Source organism: Atractosteus spatula, chromosome 28 (genome assembly GCF_055471065.1).
Source record: "Atractosteus spatula isolate fAtrSpa1 chromosome 28, fAtrSpa1.hap1, whole genome shotgun sequence".
NCBI lineage: Eukaryota > Metazoa > Chordata > Actinopteri > Semionotiformes > Lepisosteidae > Atractosteus > Atractosteus spatula.
This window is the reverse complement of record NC_142733.1, coordinates 3538075-3557890: the sequence shown is the minus strand read 5'-3', so window position 1 is coordinate 3557890 and position 19816 is coordinate 3538075. Positions and strand designations below refer to the sequence as shown.

The 19816-nt window shown below is 46.6% G+C and overlaps 1 protein-coding gene across 1 annotated transcript in view; it reads left to right on the top strand.

Moving 5' to 3' along the window:
- The window catches only part of ell (elongation factor RNA polymerase II), a 52475-nt gene that overhangs the window by 20135 nt on the left and 12524 nt on the right, over positions 1–19816 (top strand). Inside the window, exons 2-6 of the mRNA XM_088907901.1 lie at positions 668–715; positions 10183–10304; positions 11797–11960; positions 15571–15824; positions 16514–16638. Of these exons, the coding sequence (XP_088764027.1) occupies positions 668–715; positions 10183–10304; positions 11797–11960; positions 15571–15824; positions 16514–16638 (713 nt within the window). The remainder of the gene's footprint in view (positions 1–667; positions 716–10182; positions 10305–11796; positions 11961–15570; positions 15825–16513; positions 16639–19816) is intronic.

Sequence of the window (19816 nt, the reverse complement as noted above, 5' to 3'; positions counted from 1 at the left end):
GTCTTTGAGAGCCACGGAGGTGCTGGTGTTTTCATTTCGAGCGATCCCTAAGCTGCCCAACTGAACTACTCGCCTGCTTTTAGCGGTCATGAAATTATTTTAGATCAGGAGCAAGTTATGTAACCCTTGCTGGGTTATGGGTCACGGGGGTCCAGTGTTGGCCATTGCCATTGGCTTTACAGTGTGTCGGTGGCTTTGTTTTCAGGGAAAGTGTAGTGTGGTGCATTTCGGTTGCTTCTCCCTTGGCTTTTCAGCCAGACTGGGGCAGAGGAGGCTGAAAGGGGCAGAATGGGGATTCGACTTTGTCTCAGGACTCGGGGGGTCCCACCACCATTTAATTAGCTGGTCATTTCCACTTGCGAGTGTGATGAAGGAGTCGTTCCAAAGGCCTGCTTTGAAATAAGACTGGAAAGTTCTTCTGAGCAGGTAATGATGCCCTCTGGTCTAAACACAGTCGTGTGCCCTGGATTTGTGGTGAACGCTCTGTGACGGGAACTGGGGGACAAGGCTCATTCCCAATGGTTTCCTCTTGCCCTCAGCGGGTGGTTGCCTAGCAATAGAGTCCATCTTGTCATGAATCAGGTCCTTCCTGCCTCACTCCTTGCTCTGTCTCACTAGCAGCATTGCTACCACCATTAAACTATCTTTTTTTTTTTTCCTTTTCCAGACCCTGCTGTCTGCACAGCCAACAATCCGATTTACTGGAAACCAAGGGGTAAGCATCGTTTAACCTTACTTGGCTCTGACTGGGCGATTTGCTGCTGGGTTTGGGTGCAGATGGCTATGGATGGACTAGAGGCAGGCTGGTGGGTGACTTGACCCCTTCCAGTTCATTCAATGGCTAGACATCAGATCCTTGCTTAATTGCCCCTTGATTGTTTCAACAAGGATTAAGAATGAAACAGAATGCTGTTGTGTTGGGGAGCCAAGGTTGTCCTCTCTTGAGCCAATACGTCTTAAGAAGAGCAGTGCATCTCTGCAGCAATGGGACAAGTTTCCTGTCCATCTACTGGCACTCGGGCACCACTGCTTGGCCCTTCACACTGTGGAATAATGGCTGAAGTCGGAATAATTAGATCTCAGCATGTCGGAGTTTGTCATTGTGACTGTGTGCAATTATTAAAAACTTGTTCTGGTCACTGCTGGAGTGTAGCAACAGGTTCTGGCTGTCATGTGATTTGAAGAGGGACATGTTTGGTGTGTGTGGGAGGGGGTGGTGATTAGCCAAAAAGTATCCCTGTTTTTTTTTTTAAGTGTCATAGTTTAGTGCTGCGGTGTTGGGGAGAAAGCTCCTTTTTGCTTGCTGATGTTAGTAAAGATGTGTTTTTCATAACGCCTGAATTGTAATAGGAGCAAGCAACAGCCTGTGTACTTCCTGCTGTCGAGATTTTAGGTTTGTTTTTGTTATTGCATTGTCTTACTTTTTTCAAGGCTCAAACCAGTAGAATTGTTCCTCGCTGCTCATTCTCAATGAGCTGTAACCAACCCTAAGGCATATTCTAGCTCAAGGCTGTTGTTTTCAGGAAATGAAATCCTCTTCCCTGGATCTGTGCCAGCCAGTCAGCCTCTCTGGGTGCTGTTGCCACTCGCTGCAGAAAATGTCGAAAAGAAAACTAAATTTCCCGGCAGCATTTTAATTCGGTCTAGAAGAATGAAATTCTCATGAGAAATGGCATTCTTTTGGGGATGGGTGGGGGGGGGGGCACTTTTTAGGAGCCGGTGCTTGTTTAATCACTGCAGGGGCCGAAAAGATTAGATAACTGCAGTAAACAAAAAAACAAGTTTTCCTGTTTAAACATCAGATCTTAAAGATTTTCTTTTCACCTCCTCCCATTCAGCCTGCACTCTTAAAAAAAAAAAAACAACAAAAAGCTGATTAGGCCTCGCAGATGTATATTGCCCTTAAAATCCAGCAGCAGAAGTGATCAGCGGTCAACAGGAGCCCAGTGGACTCATTAATTGACACAGGAGTGACCTCTCTCGTTGGGTCCGGCAGCAGGCGTGGTGAATGTGTGCTGTTGCTTGCAGTGCAGAGAACATACTGTATGTTCCCCTGCCAGAGAATTCAACCCTGCTGTCCTTGTCAGGCTGGATGAGCACCATTGTTTGTCTATCTGCTCGTTTGAGCTTCAATGGGCAGAGATTGTGTACAAGTCATTCTTGAGCAGCCTCTGGCATGCATCTGTACAACTGCATTTTACTGGTATACTGGAATGGAAATTTTTTAAGCCAATTGCTTGTTAACCACTGTCAGCATTGCATTCACTGTTGTACCAAAAACGTGTATTTTGCTTAAAAACAAGGCACAGAGTTTGGGCCTAAAAATTTAATATTTTAGTTAGCCTCTTGACTTCCTTGTTATTCTCAGGTAGACATCAGTGCCATTAGTCATAATGTGCTTTTGGCCTGCTCAAGCCTCTTGAGGAATAACACTGTCCTGAACTCTGCCCTTATCTGAATTCACAGACCATTTGGTAGATAAGTGAACTTCATTGTTGCTTTTGGTGCAGTTGGTATTTTTTTGTCTGACTGATTTCAGTAACTTAAGTTGATCGGAATTTGCAACTCTGTTCTGCAAAACCTGTCCTCACCCGGCAAGCGTGTTGCTTGCGTGCTGTGGGAATGGGAGAAACATGAAATACTTTTGCATAATGTAAGTTAACCTCTTTACTTCATTCGAGTTTCAGTTCCCTTTTGGATTAGAATCCAGCTCCAGCAGGGTTGTGTTTAACGCAGGGCTGGGCGAGCTGTGGCAGTAACAGAACAAATTAAACGTGATTATCTGGATGTTTGAAGTATGTCTAAGATTCATAGAGCTTTGTCCATATTGCCACCTGTGCTGCTCAGATAAGCCCCAGGTTGCTATTGAGCTTTGCCCATCTACCTCTCTCATTCTTCAATCATACCAGCTATAACTTCTGATTAAAGCAATGCTTAAAGATGTGAAGACTCCAAGGCTCTGAATCGGTCTCAAACTGCTGTGTCATCTCTTTGTAATGGATTAAACTCCATTTACGCGTGAAGAGTTTTTTTTAAAACCATTTTTCCAATGTAGCACAACTTTTTAAAACTTTTAATCCTTTTTTTTTTTTTACCCTCCAGACCTATTGGTCTGAATTTAGTTTCTGACTAGCCTTTGCTTTCAAAAACTGTTTGAAGTACAAAATGTCAGCGCAGGCATTTCATTATGGCTCGGTGCCTTTTTTGTAATGCGATTCATCAGAAGGAATAAACAGATACTTCAGGTGTGTCTTTGTACCTCCCACCCGTATTATAATGGTGATTTTGCGTGTCTCAGAGTTTTGCACCAATATATATATATAGTGTTCTGCCCATCACTATAGCCTGCCTAACAAACGTATCCATGTCCGTTCAGTATTTGGAAACTATATCTCAAGGACTGTATCTGAAAGCGAGTGTTGTGGAAATTTCTACTTGCACAATGAAAGCCTGTAGCAGGAGGATAATGTTTGGAATTTTTATAAATTTTTGCCACTTTATGTTGGTAAGGTGGGTCGGTCTGTACAGAATTGATTTTGTATGACGGTAAAAAAAAATGCCTTTGTATCCCAAGCTTGGTTAGTCTGCCATTACAGGACCCTTTAAAATGCATTACTTTTGACAGCTGCATTAGTACCTTTGTGTCCTGATCTCAAAACTCCCAGCAGGGCTGGTTCTGGTCTGTACTGGGATAGGAGACCTGCGAGGCAGAAGGACTGGCTGTTTTGAGCTTTGTTGCAAACATTTTCATTGATGGTCATTAAAATCCCAGGCTTCTATCCCCAGCTAGCTCAGCCTCTCTCAGCGGAGCGTGCTGGTGGGCAGACAGTGCAGCTCTCCGATGACGCCAGCTCAGGAGAGCTGGGGTCTGTGACGGACAAACTTCATGGCGTTTCATTATTCATTGGCACTGCACAGAGCTTCAGCTGTGGGGGAGGGGGGGGGGCCTCAGCGCGTGAGCTTAGCCTTTGTAATAATCGGGGGTCCTGTGTGGAACTGGGGTTCTCTACAAGTGGCAGACCCACACATGGGTCCTGGCAAATGGAAAAGCGTCTGGATCGTGAATGATTTTTCACCCCCGATTTTTCCATTTAAAAAAAAATGCCCACAAGCAGCCGAGTTCAGGGCGGACCCGGGTGGGCTCTCTGGGGGATGTCAGCCTCGGATCTTCCGTGCTGCGCCTCTGAATCCCTCGGGAGCTGTGCATCAACAGAGCTGGGAGCTCTGAAGCAAGTGCACGCCGCCCGCCCACCCGGGGGAAGGGGAACGTGCACGAGAGGATTACAGTCCGACAGCCAGCGTGATCCGGCGGACTTTTTCCCTCAAAAAAAAAACCCACAAAAGTGGAGTCGGTTCTTCTGTCACAGCTGCCAGGAACCAGCTGACCCCTGACCCGCCCTGCCTTGTCAGCTGATAAATTAATTACGGCTCCATGGAAGGGGCCAGAGGAACAGCTTTGTGGTGGTGGTGGGGCGGCACTGAGGTGCCCTGGCTTGAAAAGGCTTTTTGTTTTCAAGTCACTGCGCAGAGAAGGAGGGAAGAGACCAAATGGGGAGAGGTGGGGGAGGAGGAGAAGAAAACAGGGAGATGGAGGAGGGGTCTGGCAGCTGATGTCCATTTGCTTTTCAAAATGGGGAAAAAGAGGGCGGTCAGCTGTTTTCTGCCACTAGACCTCGAGTGGGTTGATCGTCTCGACCCTTCTATGGCATAATCGGTAAATCTGCTGGGGGAAGTCCCGCTCAGTTATAAAACCGCATCATACATGTGTGGAAATGAGAAAAAAAAGCAGTAACTTAAACTTTTCCAGCACAATGCAAACCTATGTGAGGAATGATGTGGTGGCTTTAGCATCATGTTCTTCCCCCTTATTAATAATCACAATAGGAGTATTGATTGGTTAAGGCCAGTGAGGGGTGTGGCAGTTCCTTCAGAGCTCTGGGGTCCTGGGTTTGATCCTGACCTGGAGCATATTCTGTGTGGAGTTTGCATGCTCTCCCCAGGGTGTAAGGTGTGCTCGTTTCCTCTGTCAGCCCTCACGAAGACATGTTTTTATTGGCATCTCCCAAATGGATGGATTGGATACCTGGATTAAAGTATTTTATTAGAAGGAGGAAGAAATGGGAGTACAGTACAGATAAGTTTGTTAAAGAATGGCACTTCCTCACTGCATGCAAATATTAGAAATAAAGATGTGAAGTGCTTAAAGTATTGTTTTTTTTGTGATACAGGTTAGCCTATTCATGTCCATCCTTCCATTTTCTAAGCGGGTCTTCCAGTTCAAGGTTACAGGGCAGCCAGAGTCTATCCCAGCAAGGAACAGGAGCAAAGCAGGGTACACCCTGGGTGGGGCGCCAGTCCAGCTGAGAGCCACCTCACACCAGGGCCTGTTTTCCCAGAAACAAATTAACTTGCGGACATGTCTTTGGACTGTGGGAGGGAACTCGAGCACCTGGAGTAGGCCATAGGGATGTGGGGAGAACATGCAGACTCCACGCAGACAGCACCCCAGGATTGATCCCAGGACATCAGCGCTGCAAGGCAGCAATGTTGACCACTGCGCCACTATGCCACCCCCCCCCCCCGTCTTTGTTATAAAAACAATAGCTTCTCAAAATGATATGAAATAAAGAAATTGTTGGAGTAATGATGGTAGAATAATTGCAATGGGGAAAAGGGTCATCTGCACGTGAAAAATATCTGCAGCGCGTGTTTGTACATCTCGCGTGCCTGCAGGATTAATGGAAAGAGGAAGAGGCGGAAACGCGGCGCGTGGGAGACGCCAGTTGAGGGAGGCGGCTGGGGAGGAAGCCGGTCCGCTGCGCTGTCCCTGCTGGCCTCGCGGGAGCCGCAGAAGCTCTCCCGTAGGGCGTGCGAGCGCCGGGGAGGAGTGGCTGCGGTGCGACCCCGGGGCCACGCAGCCTCCCCTTCACGCCCGCTGCAGCTCGGGGAGGGGCGGGGCAGGAGGTGTGCCCCCGCTAGGAGCCGCACGGCGCACTGGGCACGGCCTGTGCTTCCCTTAAAGGGGCTCTTGAGGGCCACCGAGTCCTGCAGAATTCCACTCGCCCACATGCGTCTCTGGAAGGATGTTTTTTTTTTGCGAGTGTTGTTTCAGCACTAGTTTCATCCCCCTGCCTCTTGCTGCTCGCGTTCAGAGGGCTGCAGTCGCTGTAGTAACTCGCTGGGTTTTCACCCTACCGGTGTGTCCCAGGCTCAGCCAGTGCCGGATTTTCCACTGGGCCCTGCAGGCACAGCGCCTAGGGCCTAGGGAACTGTTAGGGCCTACGAAGGAGGGAAACACTCGTGACTCACGAAAAACGAGCTGAAACAACACGCTGGCGATCGACTCTCGGTTCTCCACATCAACAATCACGCGCTCTCTATCGGCTGTTCTAGAAACCAGAAGTGTGGAAGTGATGGTCTCTCGACTCGCCCCATCAATCACCTGGTTTAGCATTAGAACACTTTAGAGTGCATCTTGTCAATCGACGTCATTCGATTGGCTTTGACCCCTCTCCTGGCACATTTCAGAGTGAGAGTGCCGAGGGCCTACGAGCACCAACATGCGGTCCTGGGCTTGGTTGGGGAGATGTGTGTGGATTGAGGAACTTAAAGCCAGAAGCTCTGGCAAGATGTGCACATGCTAGCTTTTTTTTTAAAAAAAAGCTCAATGATGGCCTCTGGGAATTAAGTGGAAGAGTATGATGTAATATGAGTGGCTGGGAATGGGGGGGGGGGTATTTAAATTAACAATGGATTCAAACATATTTAGAACACATACCACCCAAAGAGTTTTGAAGTAAAACAACTTTCATGAAAATTTCTAGATGGGATCAGTTCATTCTGAAAGATGCTTGATTAAAACTTTCAGTTTACATGTTTGATCTTGGTTGGAATTAGCAGTTTTCCCAGTTACAGAGCACAGAAAATCCCAGGAACAAAGCCCCGCGGGAGACCGGGCTTAAGGGCTCGTTTCGGACGTTATCCGACGCGTCACGCCCGCCTTATGTTAACGAAGGCAGACGATTTTTCAGGAAGTTGAAGTCTTTTAGTTTTTGTACGTACACCCGTGGGTTTCTTGCATCGGGAGGGTATTATCTGCCTTCCTTTGTCACGGCTCTGGGGCTGCCTGACGCGTTCTGCTGCCAGCCAGGGGTGGACACAGGCCAGGCAGGGGCCCAGTCATGGCCGTGTGAGTCGCAGCGGGAGGCTGCCCCTGCAGTCGGGGCTTGCAGGCTCCTGTGTGTTGGCTGTCCACTACCAATTAAGCCAGGAAACTGGCATTTGTTTGTTTTTGTTTCTGCATGTTTACCTCTTCAGCTACACAAAAAAAAACTCATTTGGTGGTATTAGAGACAGACTCAATCTTACCTTGCGTGTGATGGGGGGGTTATTTAAAACACTGAGTATGCTATATAGGTGTCTTCTGCAACTGTTTTCTGGAAAACACCCTGAAAATGCTGTGCTGTGTCTCGGTTATAGGATCTTCCAGGCTGATAAGGTATTTAGCTTGAGCGTTTTTGTTACAAGCAGTTAATGGCTTCAGAAACTTGGTGAGGAGGTGCACTGATATTGTTAAAGCTGGATTTAGTTAACAAATGCCATGCCTGGCTGTGGAAGAGAATAACTAAGCCCTGGGCATTAGGGCTGCAAATATGATGTTTTAGATGCGCTTTAATGAAGAAAATTTGACTAAACTTATTAAACCTGTTTAATCATTTGCTAAGCTTGCAGTTTGGTGTCACTGAACTTTGCGCTTTCAAGGGAGCACAGTAATCGTTCTCAGGGCTCCACTGCTCCTTGACAGATTCTGTGGTCTGTAGCATTTTATGAATGGCATTGTAGAAAGTCTGACATGAAGAAAGATGCCTGCAGATTTGAGGAGTCTTGTAAGACTTTTCATCTCGAGAGGCTGAAAGCACAGACTCCTAGCACTAAGCTCTGTCTCACTGCAGGAAATTGTCCTTGGGATTTTCATGAGAAAAAGAAAAATGTCAGTTGCCTAGAGTACAACATACTGTATATATAGGAGTGTGCAGTATTCTCTCATGGTATTCATTCTGTGGCAGTACCTCACTTTATCTGAACTGTATAGTTTTTATTTTTACCCCCTAGTTTTTGGCGATTCTGTTTGCTAATGTTTTTTTAACATTTCTTCCATCCTGTGAAGTGAGTGACATGCTTTGCTTGCAGACGATTTGTAAATATCAAGTTCTGTGCTGTTGCTATGTATTTATTCGGAGCAAGTTTCAGTGTTGTTAAATATTCAGCTCTGGGAATCCTCTACCATGTATTTGATTGCAGATATGTTTGTATTTGAAGTGTATAATGGAACGCCCTGCCTGTTCCATTGATAGCATTGCCTAGAAAATAAGAGGGCTGTGTGTTGGTTTGCCACTGTATCTCAGATTTGTGTTGCTCAGATGAGGAAGGTCTCTCTGATAGGCTCAGTTTCTCAGCTTTCAGAGATGGCTCACTTCCTCTCCTCTTCACGGTTAGCTGTCGAACGATGTGTGACTGTTCCTTCTAAAGGTTTCTGTGTTTTTGGGGCCCTACTCTTAAGATAGGGTCACAAAAACTAAAGTTCGTCAAAGGATATTTGGATCGAGGTTTTGGACCACAGCCATTCGCTAGTCCTTGACCAGCCCTGAAGTTTCAGCTCATGTAGCTGTTGATTGTACGTGGAAGATGTGCAGCATTAGGAAAAAAAATGCCACAATAATTTAAAATAAGAAGCATGTGTAGCGAATGAGAGTGGAGGGTACAACTTATCACCTTGCAGATGATTGTTCTTTGGTTTTATAGGGCAATGTGTAAAAATATATATATCTGAAGTGTCTTCAAAAGTTTAAAAAGGCTTGGATTTAAACAGTTCTTGCTTTTTTCCTGATGCTGTTGCACAAAGCAAAAGCAGTAAGCTGCAATAAAACTGCTGTATCCGGTCTCCTTGATACTACGCAGTGAAAAGCTAGGAGGTACTTCATCAGTGCAGCCGCTGGCAGAGAGTGGGTAGCTGTGACCTCCAGGAAGGCTCAGCGTTGGCCATCAGAACCACTCCTCACGGCAGGAGAGGTTTTAGTGAAAACTGGCCAGCTGATGTCTTGTCCAGAGTTTGTTTTTTTTTTACACTAGAGGCAATCGGGTTGAAAGAAAGGGCTGGGGGTGGGGGTGGGGGAAAGAAAGCAGCAGGTTTTCAAAGCAGAGTCTAGTCCTGCTGGTGGGCTTTCCAGTGCCAGGTAAGAGGCTGCTCCCACAAGGCCTTGCCCAGGTCACCTGTCAAGGTTTTCATTGCAGCTGGAAATGAAGCTGGATCCTTGTTGACGAAAGGGAGCCAGCAGGCAGGAGCATGCTGGAGAACTGTGCTAATTGACAGTTGTACTAGGAATCCTTAAACGTGTCATTTCAGTTTCGGGGGGAGGGGGAGGGAGTTATTTCTAGTACTTCTATATGTAGAAGTTCAAAGAAACACTGGAAGTAGGAAGGTGATGTTTGGGGATTTTTTTTCTTGTGGTTCACTGACGTGTGTCAGTGCCAGTTGGCATGTAGTTTCCTTTGACGAGGCAAAACACTTGATCTAGTAGAGATTTAAAGGAAATAAAGCACTAGTGCTAGACCAAATAGATTTCAAATTTTCTTAAGATTTTGCTGAGGAGGATCAGAGTTCTAGATGCGCTCTGGATGTGCATATATCTGTGCAGTTAACCCTCAGTTTAACAGTCTACTAGAGGGGAATTTTGTCTGTAAAATCAGAAATACCAGACTTTCCCTGCAATAATGGGGAAAAGCACGAATAAAACAGTCATAATACTGCATGAGTCTAAAATTCAAGCCAAAACCAGTGGCGTCCTATAGGGATAGGTTATTTGCTTACCATGGGAGTTTTATCTCTGTAGCTAATCACAACATTAAATAGTTTGTATATTTAAGATAAAGGCACAGGAGCAATTTTCATTGACTGACTGCACTTGTTAAAGTGAAAAGATCCCAAAGCATATATAGTATATATGATTTTCTCGTATAATAGTGTTTTGGGGCTGAAAAAAAGTCATTTGTAATTTAACATTCATCAATATCAGACACTCCTTCCCTCTTTTACTCTGTTAAACTGATGCTTTACTGTTTTTCATTCTTTTAAGTAAACCATGCTTCCCCCCCCCCCCCCCCCCTTCCCAATTCTGCCATCAGAAAATCACCATACCGAGGTCGGAGAGCGGCAATGACGTGCGCACGTTTACCTTCTACCTGTCCAACGTGGGGAGGGACAACCCCCAGGGCAGCTTCGACTGCATCCAGCAGTATGTCAGCAGGTGAGTGCGGCTTTCGCAGCAGCTCCTGGCCAGGAGGAGGGTTCAGCTCCAGCCCAGACTCCCGCAAAGCCACAGGGATAACCCTGTCCTCAAATGCCACTGCTTCGGTTTGTGGGGCGAGGGCATGGACCCCTAAAGAAGTAGTGGGGTTTAAGATGTCATTGGGATTTTGCGATGAAATGGTCACGTGTTCGTTTTTGGTGTTCTTGACATTTTGCAGTGCATCTCTTTGAAGAGGCAGCACTCCCTGTAGAAGGTATAATAGTCCAATAGTTTCATGTCCTAGGACCTCCGTGTTCAGCGCAGGTTGTGGAGAGCTGAGGGCTTCATTCACATCGAACTGCTAAAACTGTGGCGGCCTGAGGCGGTTTTAGTGGCTGTGAATCTTTTGTGGATTTTGAGTACGTGACAGCGTCAACAGTGCCCAAAAAACAGTGAAAGCAGATCACGTTCCATTCTGTTGGATTCATGAGATGGCATGGCTTCGACTGGCAGGAAACGGAGGAAGTCCCTGTTCTTGGGTTTCTTTTCCAAAATACATGGAATGAACACTGTTTTGCAGTGATTGTGTGGTACTGAACTTTTCCTCTCTAAAAACACGACTTATCTTTTATTCTTGGGTGCCTTGAATCCCATCTTTGCATCTTTATGCTTTCCGGCCTTAGACGGCTTTATAGTGTTGTCTGTAAAAGGACAGCCTCATAAATGTTATTCATATGTAGGAACAGGCCGTCAGATGGTGCGATTGATCTCAAAAGACTGGGCTGATTCCCAGAAACCGTTTCCCCCCAAAATGAAGGATAATCGGAGCAGCAGTTAACCTGCAGCTCATTCATTCTTTCAGAAAGTCATCGTATCTTGATACCAAGATGAAAGTAGGTGGTCGGGGAGTGAGCAGAAGGCAGGAGATGATTAATTCGCCTCACGGCGAAGCTTGCACAAACTACAGAATAAATGAACCACACAAAACAGTCAGGGGAAAATGTTTTTAAACTGAAATGTTTATGAAATGAGCAAAGCAGGACTACTTTGGGAATTTATGGCTGAATAATTAGTACAATCTGCACATGTTCTCTGTGTTGTGCTGCAAAGACGATTCATGCTTTTCACTTGTTTCTGAGGGAGGGGAAGATTTCCATATTGATTTTCACAGAATAAAGCTATTAAAGTATTTTTTTTATATGGTGACTAGTTATCTCTTTTTGGTAAGAAATGGGAAAAAATGCTCATCCACATATGTTACTGACTTCAGGGGCCTTGTAAGCTGAGATAGTAGCGGCCAGATTGATCAAACGGTTCTTCTATTCACACATTTAACATTCCCTCATGTTCAGAAGCAGCTGTTGAAGGACACCTGCAGTCCAGACCTTGAGGACTGGATTTCTCATCACACCAGGTTTAAAAAAGCAAAACTTTCAAAATCCTGAAAGTGGCAGTCAGGAGTACTTACTGATCGAGGTTTTTTTTCCCCCTATTTCCTCCAAACTCTTAGCGATGGAAGTTTCCAGCTAGACTGCCTGGGCGGGATACAGGATAAAATCACGGTCTGCGCCACCGACGACTCCTACCAGAAGGCCAAGCAAAGCATGGCCCAGGTGGAGGAGGAGACGCGCAGCAGGAGTGCCATAGTCATCAAGCCTGGCGGCAGGTTCATGGGTAAGACCTGGCCGAGAGAGTGGGGGGCGTTTTCTGGCATCGCCGTTTCTCAAGCGAATCCTTCACAGTGCCGAGGGCCAGTTCTGTTCCTCGGGGTTCCAGTCCCAGCCCACTTTCAGTTTTAATTTCCTGCAATATGGATCTGGTTATTTTTTTCCGTGAGTGCCCTAAAATGGCCGGAGGCGGCAGCCCCTGCCGGAGGTGGTGCGGTCCTTGCGTGGGGAGTGTGGGGCCGGTAAACGGTGCGATTTTCAGGTCTTTGGTGGGGTTGTGGCAACGGACGCCCGTGAAGTATGATGAGTCACATGTGTAACACGCGTGTCCAGGCCATCCCTGGTTCATGTTCCAGCTGTGCGATACACGTGTGATACAGGGCGCGCTGTTCTTCGGACTTTCAGAGAACAGGGATCATGTGAACTCCGGGGTTTCTTTCTCACCCTCTCAGCAGTGCACCTCCTTGAGTGCCAAACATACCCCCCCCCCCCCCCCCGCAATAATTATAAGCTGGTATCGCTCAAGCTCCGATGCAGAAGAAAACAAGTTTGGCACAACATTTTTTTTCTTCTTCCTCCAGTTCTTCATTAAAACCTATTGAGAAATTTACAAATCAAGAGGGTCAATATTGCGCGACCTGTCCTGCTCCCTGAGGGACCTAGGTGAAGCTCTCTGCTAAAACAACCTTGACGTTTCTTTGCACAAAAACGGGTGCAAAACTTGCTTTGTGCGGTCGCTGTTCAGCACCTAAACACAAGGAACAGACGGCGCATAAGGTCGAATGCTGTGAGGCCAGTCCCAGTCAGCCCCTCACATTATGTATGCAGTAGCATGTCAGTATGGGTTAACACTGCTGTCGTTTGGGCTGGATTCCAATAGGGGTGTCCCCTGTTCTTGTACCCCATGCCCAGTGCTTCTTTTTTAGGGATCCTTTCTTCAGGGAAGACAATAGGAAGCTGGTGAAGCATTTCTGGACTATTATCAGGCATCTAACCAGAACCTGCTATTAAAGCTGATAAGGGTTGCTTACTCCCTGCTGACGCAAGCGATCGCTTTTTCTCTCCCCACCTCCCTTCCCAGCTGCCTCCCTGTCGGTCACAGCCTGAGCTGCTGAGCTGGGTCTGACCTCCCACAGAGGGGTGGAGGTGGGGGATAAGGTTAACGGGGGGGGGGGCTAGACCTACTGCTGCTGATCCTGTTTCTCCCCCCCCCCCCCACCCCCCCAGACTGTTGTGTTGAAAGTTTAGCTGAAGCTGGGGGCGGGGGCTCCCGAGTGTCTTGGGTTTTCCAAGTTACTTGTTCAGGAAGCAGGCTGAGCCCCGTGGGCCCCGATGTCTCAGGTTCGAGTCGGCCTCTAGCTGACTGTGACCTGCGTTCCCCGGGCAGCTCACCGTGGGCGAGTGCCTTCGTGGAAGAGCTGGGATCACTTACCAGTGCTCTCTCAGGTTTCCATTAGGCAGCGGCTGACATGCATGCAGGCTCAAAAGCACGGTGAATACCGCTATTAAGATCTTTTAGACTTAATCGCACTGTAGTTTAACATAACACTAGCAGATGAAACTTGGTGTCTTATTTGTTGGGGGGGGAGGAGTCTGTTCTTCACAACATGTAATACATAAAGAAATTCAGCATCCCTTTGCATGTCAATCATTCTGAATTCCTTTTGGTTACTTTAGGAAAAATCAGGAACCTTGTTGTTGGTTGGTGGCTGTAAAGGTACCTTAGCGGGCCATTGTCCTGCATGAGACTTCTCAACATTAGCCCAGGCAGAATGCTTAAATGCCTGTTTTATTGTGAAATAGCTAATTCCACATGGCCCCTGTATTGTTGTAAGTTGCAGGATCAGGCAGATGGGAAGAAATTAGTCAGTCTAAGTCTGGGCGCATTGCTCCTAGTGTTGTGCTGTATGACGGGAAGGCTTTTGTGAAAAGGGGGAAGTTTGCAGCCGCAGTTCTGTTTCAGCAGTGTTGTCTGTGACTCAGCAGCTTCTCTAGGGCAGAGGGAGCTAGAGACTTGGCAGCAGATGCTTGTCACCACGGAAGTGGCCTGCTTTCCGGTTTTAAAGAGCGTATCCTCCTGCAAGTTAGTTTTTTTTGTTTCGTAAGCATGTCTTTGTCAACAAGGCCTCCACTCAGAGCCTGCTTTGATTTTTTGTTTTTTGCCTGTCCCACTAAGAGGGACCCTTAAAGTCCCTCTGCAAGTCCAGCTCAGAATGACCATGATCTTCAGCTTGTTTTAAAGTATGTGAAAGAAAAGTGTGTATGTATATAACATTTTTTTCATTGGATGTTGAGTCTTATGAAATAAGAATGATTAATTGAAGTTTACTTTAAGCCTAGATTATAGAAACAACTATCAGCACATAGGACCAAAAGCATGACCTTATAACCCCATATACCATTCATGAGACGAATGCCAAAACTGCAAAAGGTTATGATATTAACTCTACAGTACTTTTCATCACATCTGTTACTGTGTCAGAATACCGTGTGATTCTCCTTAATCGCAGAAGAGATCAGGTCAGGCCACTATGATGACACCCCTCTTGGTTTGTTCTGGTTCTAGAGAATATTTCAAGAAAGAGTCAAGACCTCTCTGCTTTGGCAGGAGTGCTCAGAGTTACTGGTGACGCATATCAAGTATCGACAATCTCCGTCCTTATTGCTGGGTTTCTGTAGGGTTTAAGGCATCTTTCAGTTAGTTGATAGTACCTCTGTCAATCTTCTAACAATATTCTGTAATATTCAGACCAAGTTTTGCATCTAGGATAGGGGTTCCCAATCCTGGTCTTGAAGGGCTACACACACGTCAGCTGGTTTTCATCCTATCTGAGCTTATTTACCTGATTAAAGCCTAAATTGAACTAACAGGTTGCTCGATTGAGAGCTGCAATTTTTTTTCCAACTCTCACATTTGGGATTTTGCTTATGAAATGCAGTAGTCAAAAGGCACCTTCTGGCATGCCGAACAGTTTGAAAACTTTCATATTAATCCTATTAAGTCAAGGGTTCAGGTGTATCACTTCTTCCCTCTGAACAGAGCAGCCTAAGCCTATCGGGGAGGAAAGTACAAAGGCCTGCTGTGTTGGAATAAGCACCCCCCAAGCATGGTGGGGGTTGTCTCGTTTTTCCCAAAACAGTTCTGCACCACTGTAGAATACATCAGCCACCTGCCCACGTGTGTCAGCCCTGAATGATGCACAAGGCCATGTGACCAGGTATCCCATCATTTGTGTGTGCCCGCTCCATTTTGGTGCTTGGAGTTGTGAACTGTGTGTTCTGCCTCTGTTTTAGTACAGAAGGTTCGAGCACATGCAGCACATGGAGGCATTTAAGGTTCAAGTCCTGTTACAAGTCTAAGGCTCTCGATAGCCAAAGAAAACCAGACCCTTCCTGGTTTCTGTAAGGGAACAGAATCCTCCCTCTGGATCAGATTCTTGCCCGTTGTTGGATTACTCCTGTAGCACTGGATTAAGTGTGACCAACTGGAGTGATGTGGTTACATGCTTTCCTCTAGGGCTCGAGGTCTCTGGTCTTCCCCATGCTGGGGTTTTGCCTTGTGTGGGTAGCGGGTGGCACTTGTGAATTTTTTTTTTATCCCCTCCATTTGCACCCAGGCAAAAAAGTTCAGATCCGGAAACCAGCATCTGGCGTCACAGACATCGCCCCCTCGCGGAGGGTGTCGCGGCCGGTGATCGTGGCCAGCGCCATGAAGAAGGGCAGCAGCGCAGCCCAGCAGAGGCCCCTCCGGGAGCGCGTGGCGCACCTCCTCGCACTGAAGCCCTACAGGAAGCCGGAGCTCATCCTGCGCCTGCAGAAGGACGGGCTCTCGCCGCAGGACAAGGACTCCCTGGACAGCCTCCTGCAACAGGTGCAGTCGCGCGGCTCTTCGGGGACAAAAACAGCAGGATTTCCTGACACAATCCAGAAGTAACATGACGGTTTCCTGTGAGAACTTTTGCAACCTTAACATGTTCATCTGACAGGGTATCATCATCTTGTGGCCCTCGGTCTCGGTCCAGTCCATTGGGATCGCAGTGGGAGGAAAGGTTGACGGTTGTGGTTAATGACCTATTGGATTAATAAACTTCCAATAAAGCTTCCAAGTCTTTTTATCCATCTCTGTGGACCTGACTAGAGAAAAGGTTTTAGTGCCACCCTGGTCTTGGAATGCTATGGGGTCTTGATCTGGTATGAATGTAGCCTGTGATTAAATAACACCTGTTAACTTCGAACTTGGCTTCTCCAGATCCAGGGTGTGGAGAGCCCTGCTCTGGAAAAAGCATGGTGTTTCCTCAGTCCCCAAAACAATGCAGAGAGCCTGTACCATGTCATATATATTGTTATACCATATATACCATGTTTGTAGATATGTAATGTATAGATGTAAAAAAACAACAGATTTGCATTGGTGATGCAGTTTCCGTGGTTATTCTAGGTTCATATTCAAGAAAAGGTAAAACACAGTCCTGTCACAAAGTATGTGACTGGATCACTGCTCTCTTTCTAAGATCTTAATCTGAGTTTTGAAACGGTTTATTCTTACGCTTGCTTTTGTAGGTGGCGATTCTGAATGGGAGAGACAACACTTTCACGCTTAAGGACTGCATGTATGAGGAGATACAGAAGAACTGGCCAGGGTACTCTGAAGGAGACCAGCAGCTGCTGAAGAGGATTCTTGTCCGGTAAATACAGCTCATGTCAGCAGTGTAGCCTGTGCTCGCTGGGACTCTGAAGGTTTACACCTGCGATAGTTAATCAGAGATTTAGTTGTTCCTCAGGGCTTAAGAGGTGAGTTTCAGAGAATCTTACTCAAAGCAAATTTGAGTGAAATGTATCCTGAACAATTAAACCAGGTTTTCGAGCTTTTCTGGAAGATGGTAGTTTTCATTAAATCAACCAAACTAACCGGTCATAAGAGAGCCAGATTTTAACGCTACTCTATAATGAAAATCAGAGTGCTAGTCTGCACAGTAGGTAACTTCTGTGCTGTTCAACTGTGCAATAAAGCCTTCTTTTGTGTCTGGGGTCGCTCTGGTTAGTGTCCGTGTCCTCCCAGGGTTCCCTGACCCTGTCGTTAAGTCGTTGCCATCATGTCTCTTTCGGAGGCTGACTCTCTGATGGGTGACGCAAAACGCCCTGTGGAGAAAATACAAACAGGGTGGTGCAGGCGAACGCGGTGGCAGAGCTGTACAAGATGCTAAACCTGTTGCCAGTGCAGCCAGGGCTGTGCCTAGCTGCTCGGTGATAATTCTCATAGGCTAAAGGATCAGCTACCCTGCTGGTGTAATATACACATTGGTCAAAGTGTCGAATATCTTGCGTGGATCTTGTGGCTGTAAGGTGCACAGTACAGTATGCGCACCAAGCTGTGATAAGTAGAGAGGAACTACATAAAGCGTAGAAATAAACATTAATAATTGTTGAAATCTCGGCTGTATTAAAAACAAACCTCTCCTAAAGTCTGAGCCACTACTGAAACATTAGAAGACTTGAGCCAAACGTGCTCTCTGAAGCAAACGCATGTTTGTCTTTCCAGCTAAAGGGTTAAAAAACTGAAGCGTTGCTTCATCGGTCACAGCTGGCAGAAGTGCCTTGTGCAAGCTCAGATTTTATATCGTGTGAATGTGTGGGGGAATCACTTCTGGTGGACTCTGGCGCAGTTTTTAGATGTTAGGGGAAAGGACCAACATTTGGGTGTTTATTTGAAGTAGAAAAAGACAAAACTCACTTAATGTTCGATTATCCGTCTTTGCTGAAAAATTTCCTTCGTCTTAATTGTGACAAGACTGAAGTCATGCTTATTGACACCCCCCATCAACTTCGTAAAGCCAATCCTGTAACCCTATCTGTAGATGGGTCTGTACTTGAGCTTCAGTCTAAATTGAAAAACCTTGGGGTGATATTCAATTCTGGCTTAACATTTGACCCATATGTGCAGCGTATTGTCAAAACATCTTTCTTTCACCTCAGAAATATCACTAGACTATGCCCTGTGCTATCACTAACTGTGGCTGAAAAGCTGGTTAACACATTTGTGTTCTCTCGAATTGACTACTGTAATGCTCTGCTTGCTAGGGTTTCTAAATCTACATTGAACAAACTTCAGCAGCCAGAATCCTGACCATGTCTAGTGCAAGTGATCACATTACTCCTATCCTGGAGTCCTTGCACTGGCTTCCTATCAAATTCCATGTGGACTTGAAAATCCTCATGCTCATCTATAAGGCTCTGCATTGCTTGGCACCTCAGTACCTGTCTGAACTATTATCACCCTGCTCCCCACCTCGCAACCTTCGCTCTTCAAATTCTGCTCTCCTTACTGTCCCCCAAGCCCGTCTACACTCTAGGGGTGACAGGGCCTTCTCCTGTTATGCCCCCAAGCTCTGGAACTCTGCCCAAGGATATCAGAGAGTCACCTTCTCTAAACTCCTTCAAATCCAGACTCAAAACCCTCTTCTTCAGAAAAGCCTTTACTGAACTGGTTCCATTCTTCACCCCTCTGCTTTTCTTAGTACCACCATCCACGGTCTCCTCTGTATATTGCAGTTGTGTTTAATTTTGTGTGTTCTTTTTATTTGTCACTCTGTAAAGCGCTTTGAGAAGCCACCTCTAAAGGTGCTATATAAAATATAAGTTATTTTTATGACATCTCCTAATCTCAGTAGAGCGCTGTAAACTGATGCTCTGTGTAGCACAGTTCCCCTCCTTAAAGCAGTGAAGCAGTTTCTCACTCCTTCACCTGCTCTGCTGTGCAGTCGAGCTGCTGGTGATGACAGGCTGCCGTGTGCCTCCCAGGTGAGGGCTGCACTTTAGGGAGAAGTGGGTGGCCTTCGATACAAAAAGCACTAGAGAAATGCAAGCGATCAGTAAGAATATTTCCATCCGTGTCTTTTTTTTTTTAGGCTGAAGGGGTGGAGGGGGTTTAAATCGCTTTTCTGCCAGTGATCATAGTCCTGTAGCATTTAAAAGCCCTGCACTGTAGATAAGCCCACTGTGTAAACAAGCCCTTTTGAGTTTGTTTTGGGTTTCATGCTGTTTTTAACTCTGAACTCCTAAAGTCAAGTGACATTTAAAGCGCTCTGTCCTTGCAGCGGGAGCCCGAGGAGGACAACGCTTGCACTGGTTATCACTGCAGCCCTCCGGCTGTGGTTAAAATTTAAACATTGTGTATTCAGGTAGCTACAGGGCACTTATAGGAAGCACGCGGAGGGGGTGTGGGGTTTTAAACTCTGATTTCTCAGTATTGTAATTCACCCATTCCAAAATAAATGCGATTTCTTTATTCTGTTGTCGCTTGCCCGGTGTTGACAGTTTTAGCTGGCTTTCTTCCAAGTAGAACTAGTGGAAAAAACCATTTTCCCATGAACCTAGGCATTGAGGGAGGCTTGCTGCTAAAATTAGACCGGCGCGGGGGATGTGTTCAGCTGGGTAAACGGTGACATCCTAAGATTTTGGTGTTTAATCGCGATGTTCTTTTTTTTTTCTTAGTCTTGTGGTTTTCAAAATAAATAATGAGTTGTGCATGCTGATCTCGCCTGTACCCTGCAACCGAGAGATGCCAAGGTCCTGTTTTTGTTGGTGAACCAGTGTGGGCCTCCACCGGAATCGAGCCCCTGTGGAGTTGAATGCAGCAAAATAATGCAGAAGCTGTGATGCAATTGCCCCCCCCCCAGCACATGTCGAGCCATGTGTCAGCAGAACCTTGGGGTCGTGTTTCCAGACTTGGAGACCTGCACCAGGCCCTGCGCTGGCCAGGGCCTCCTTGCTGTGAAGGGCAGGGGAGGGGGGGGGGGCGGAGCGAGACCCTGTTGGAGCTAGTTGCCCAATCCTCTTCCTGCACTACAGGGACCCCTGCTGGCT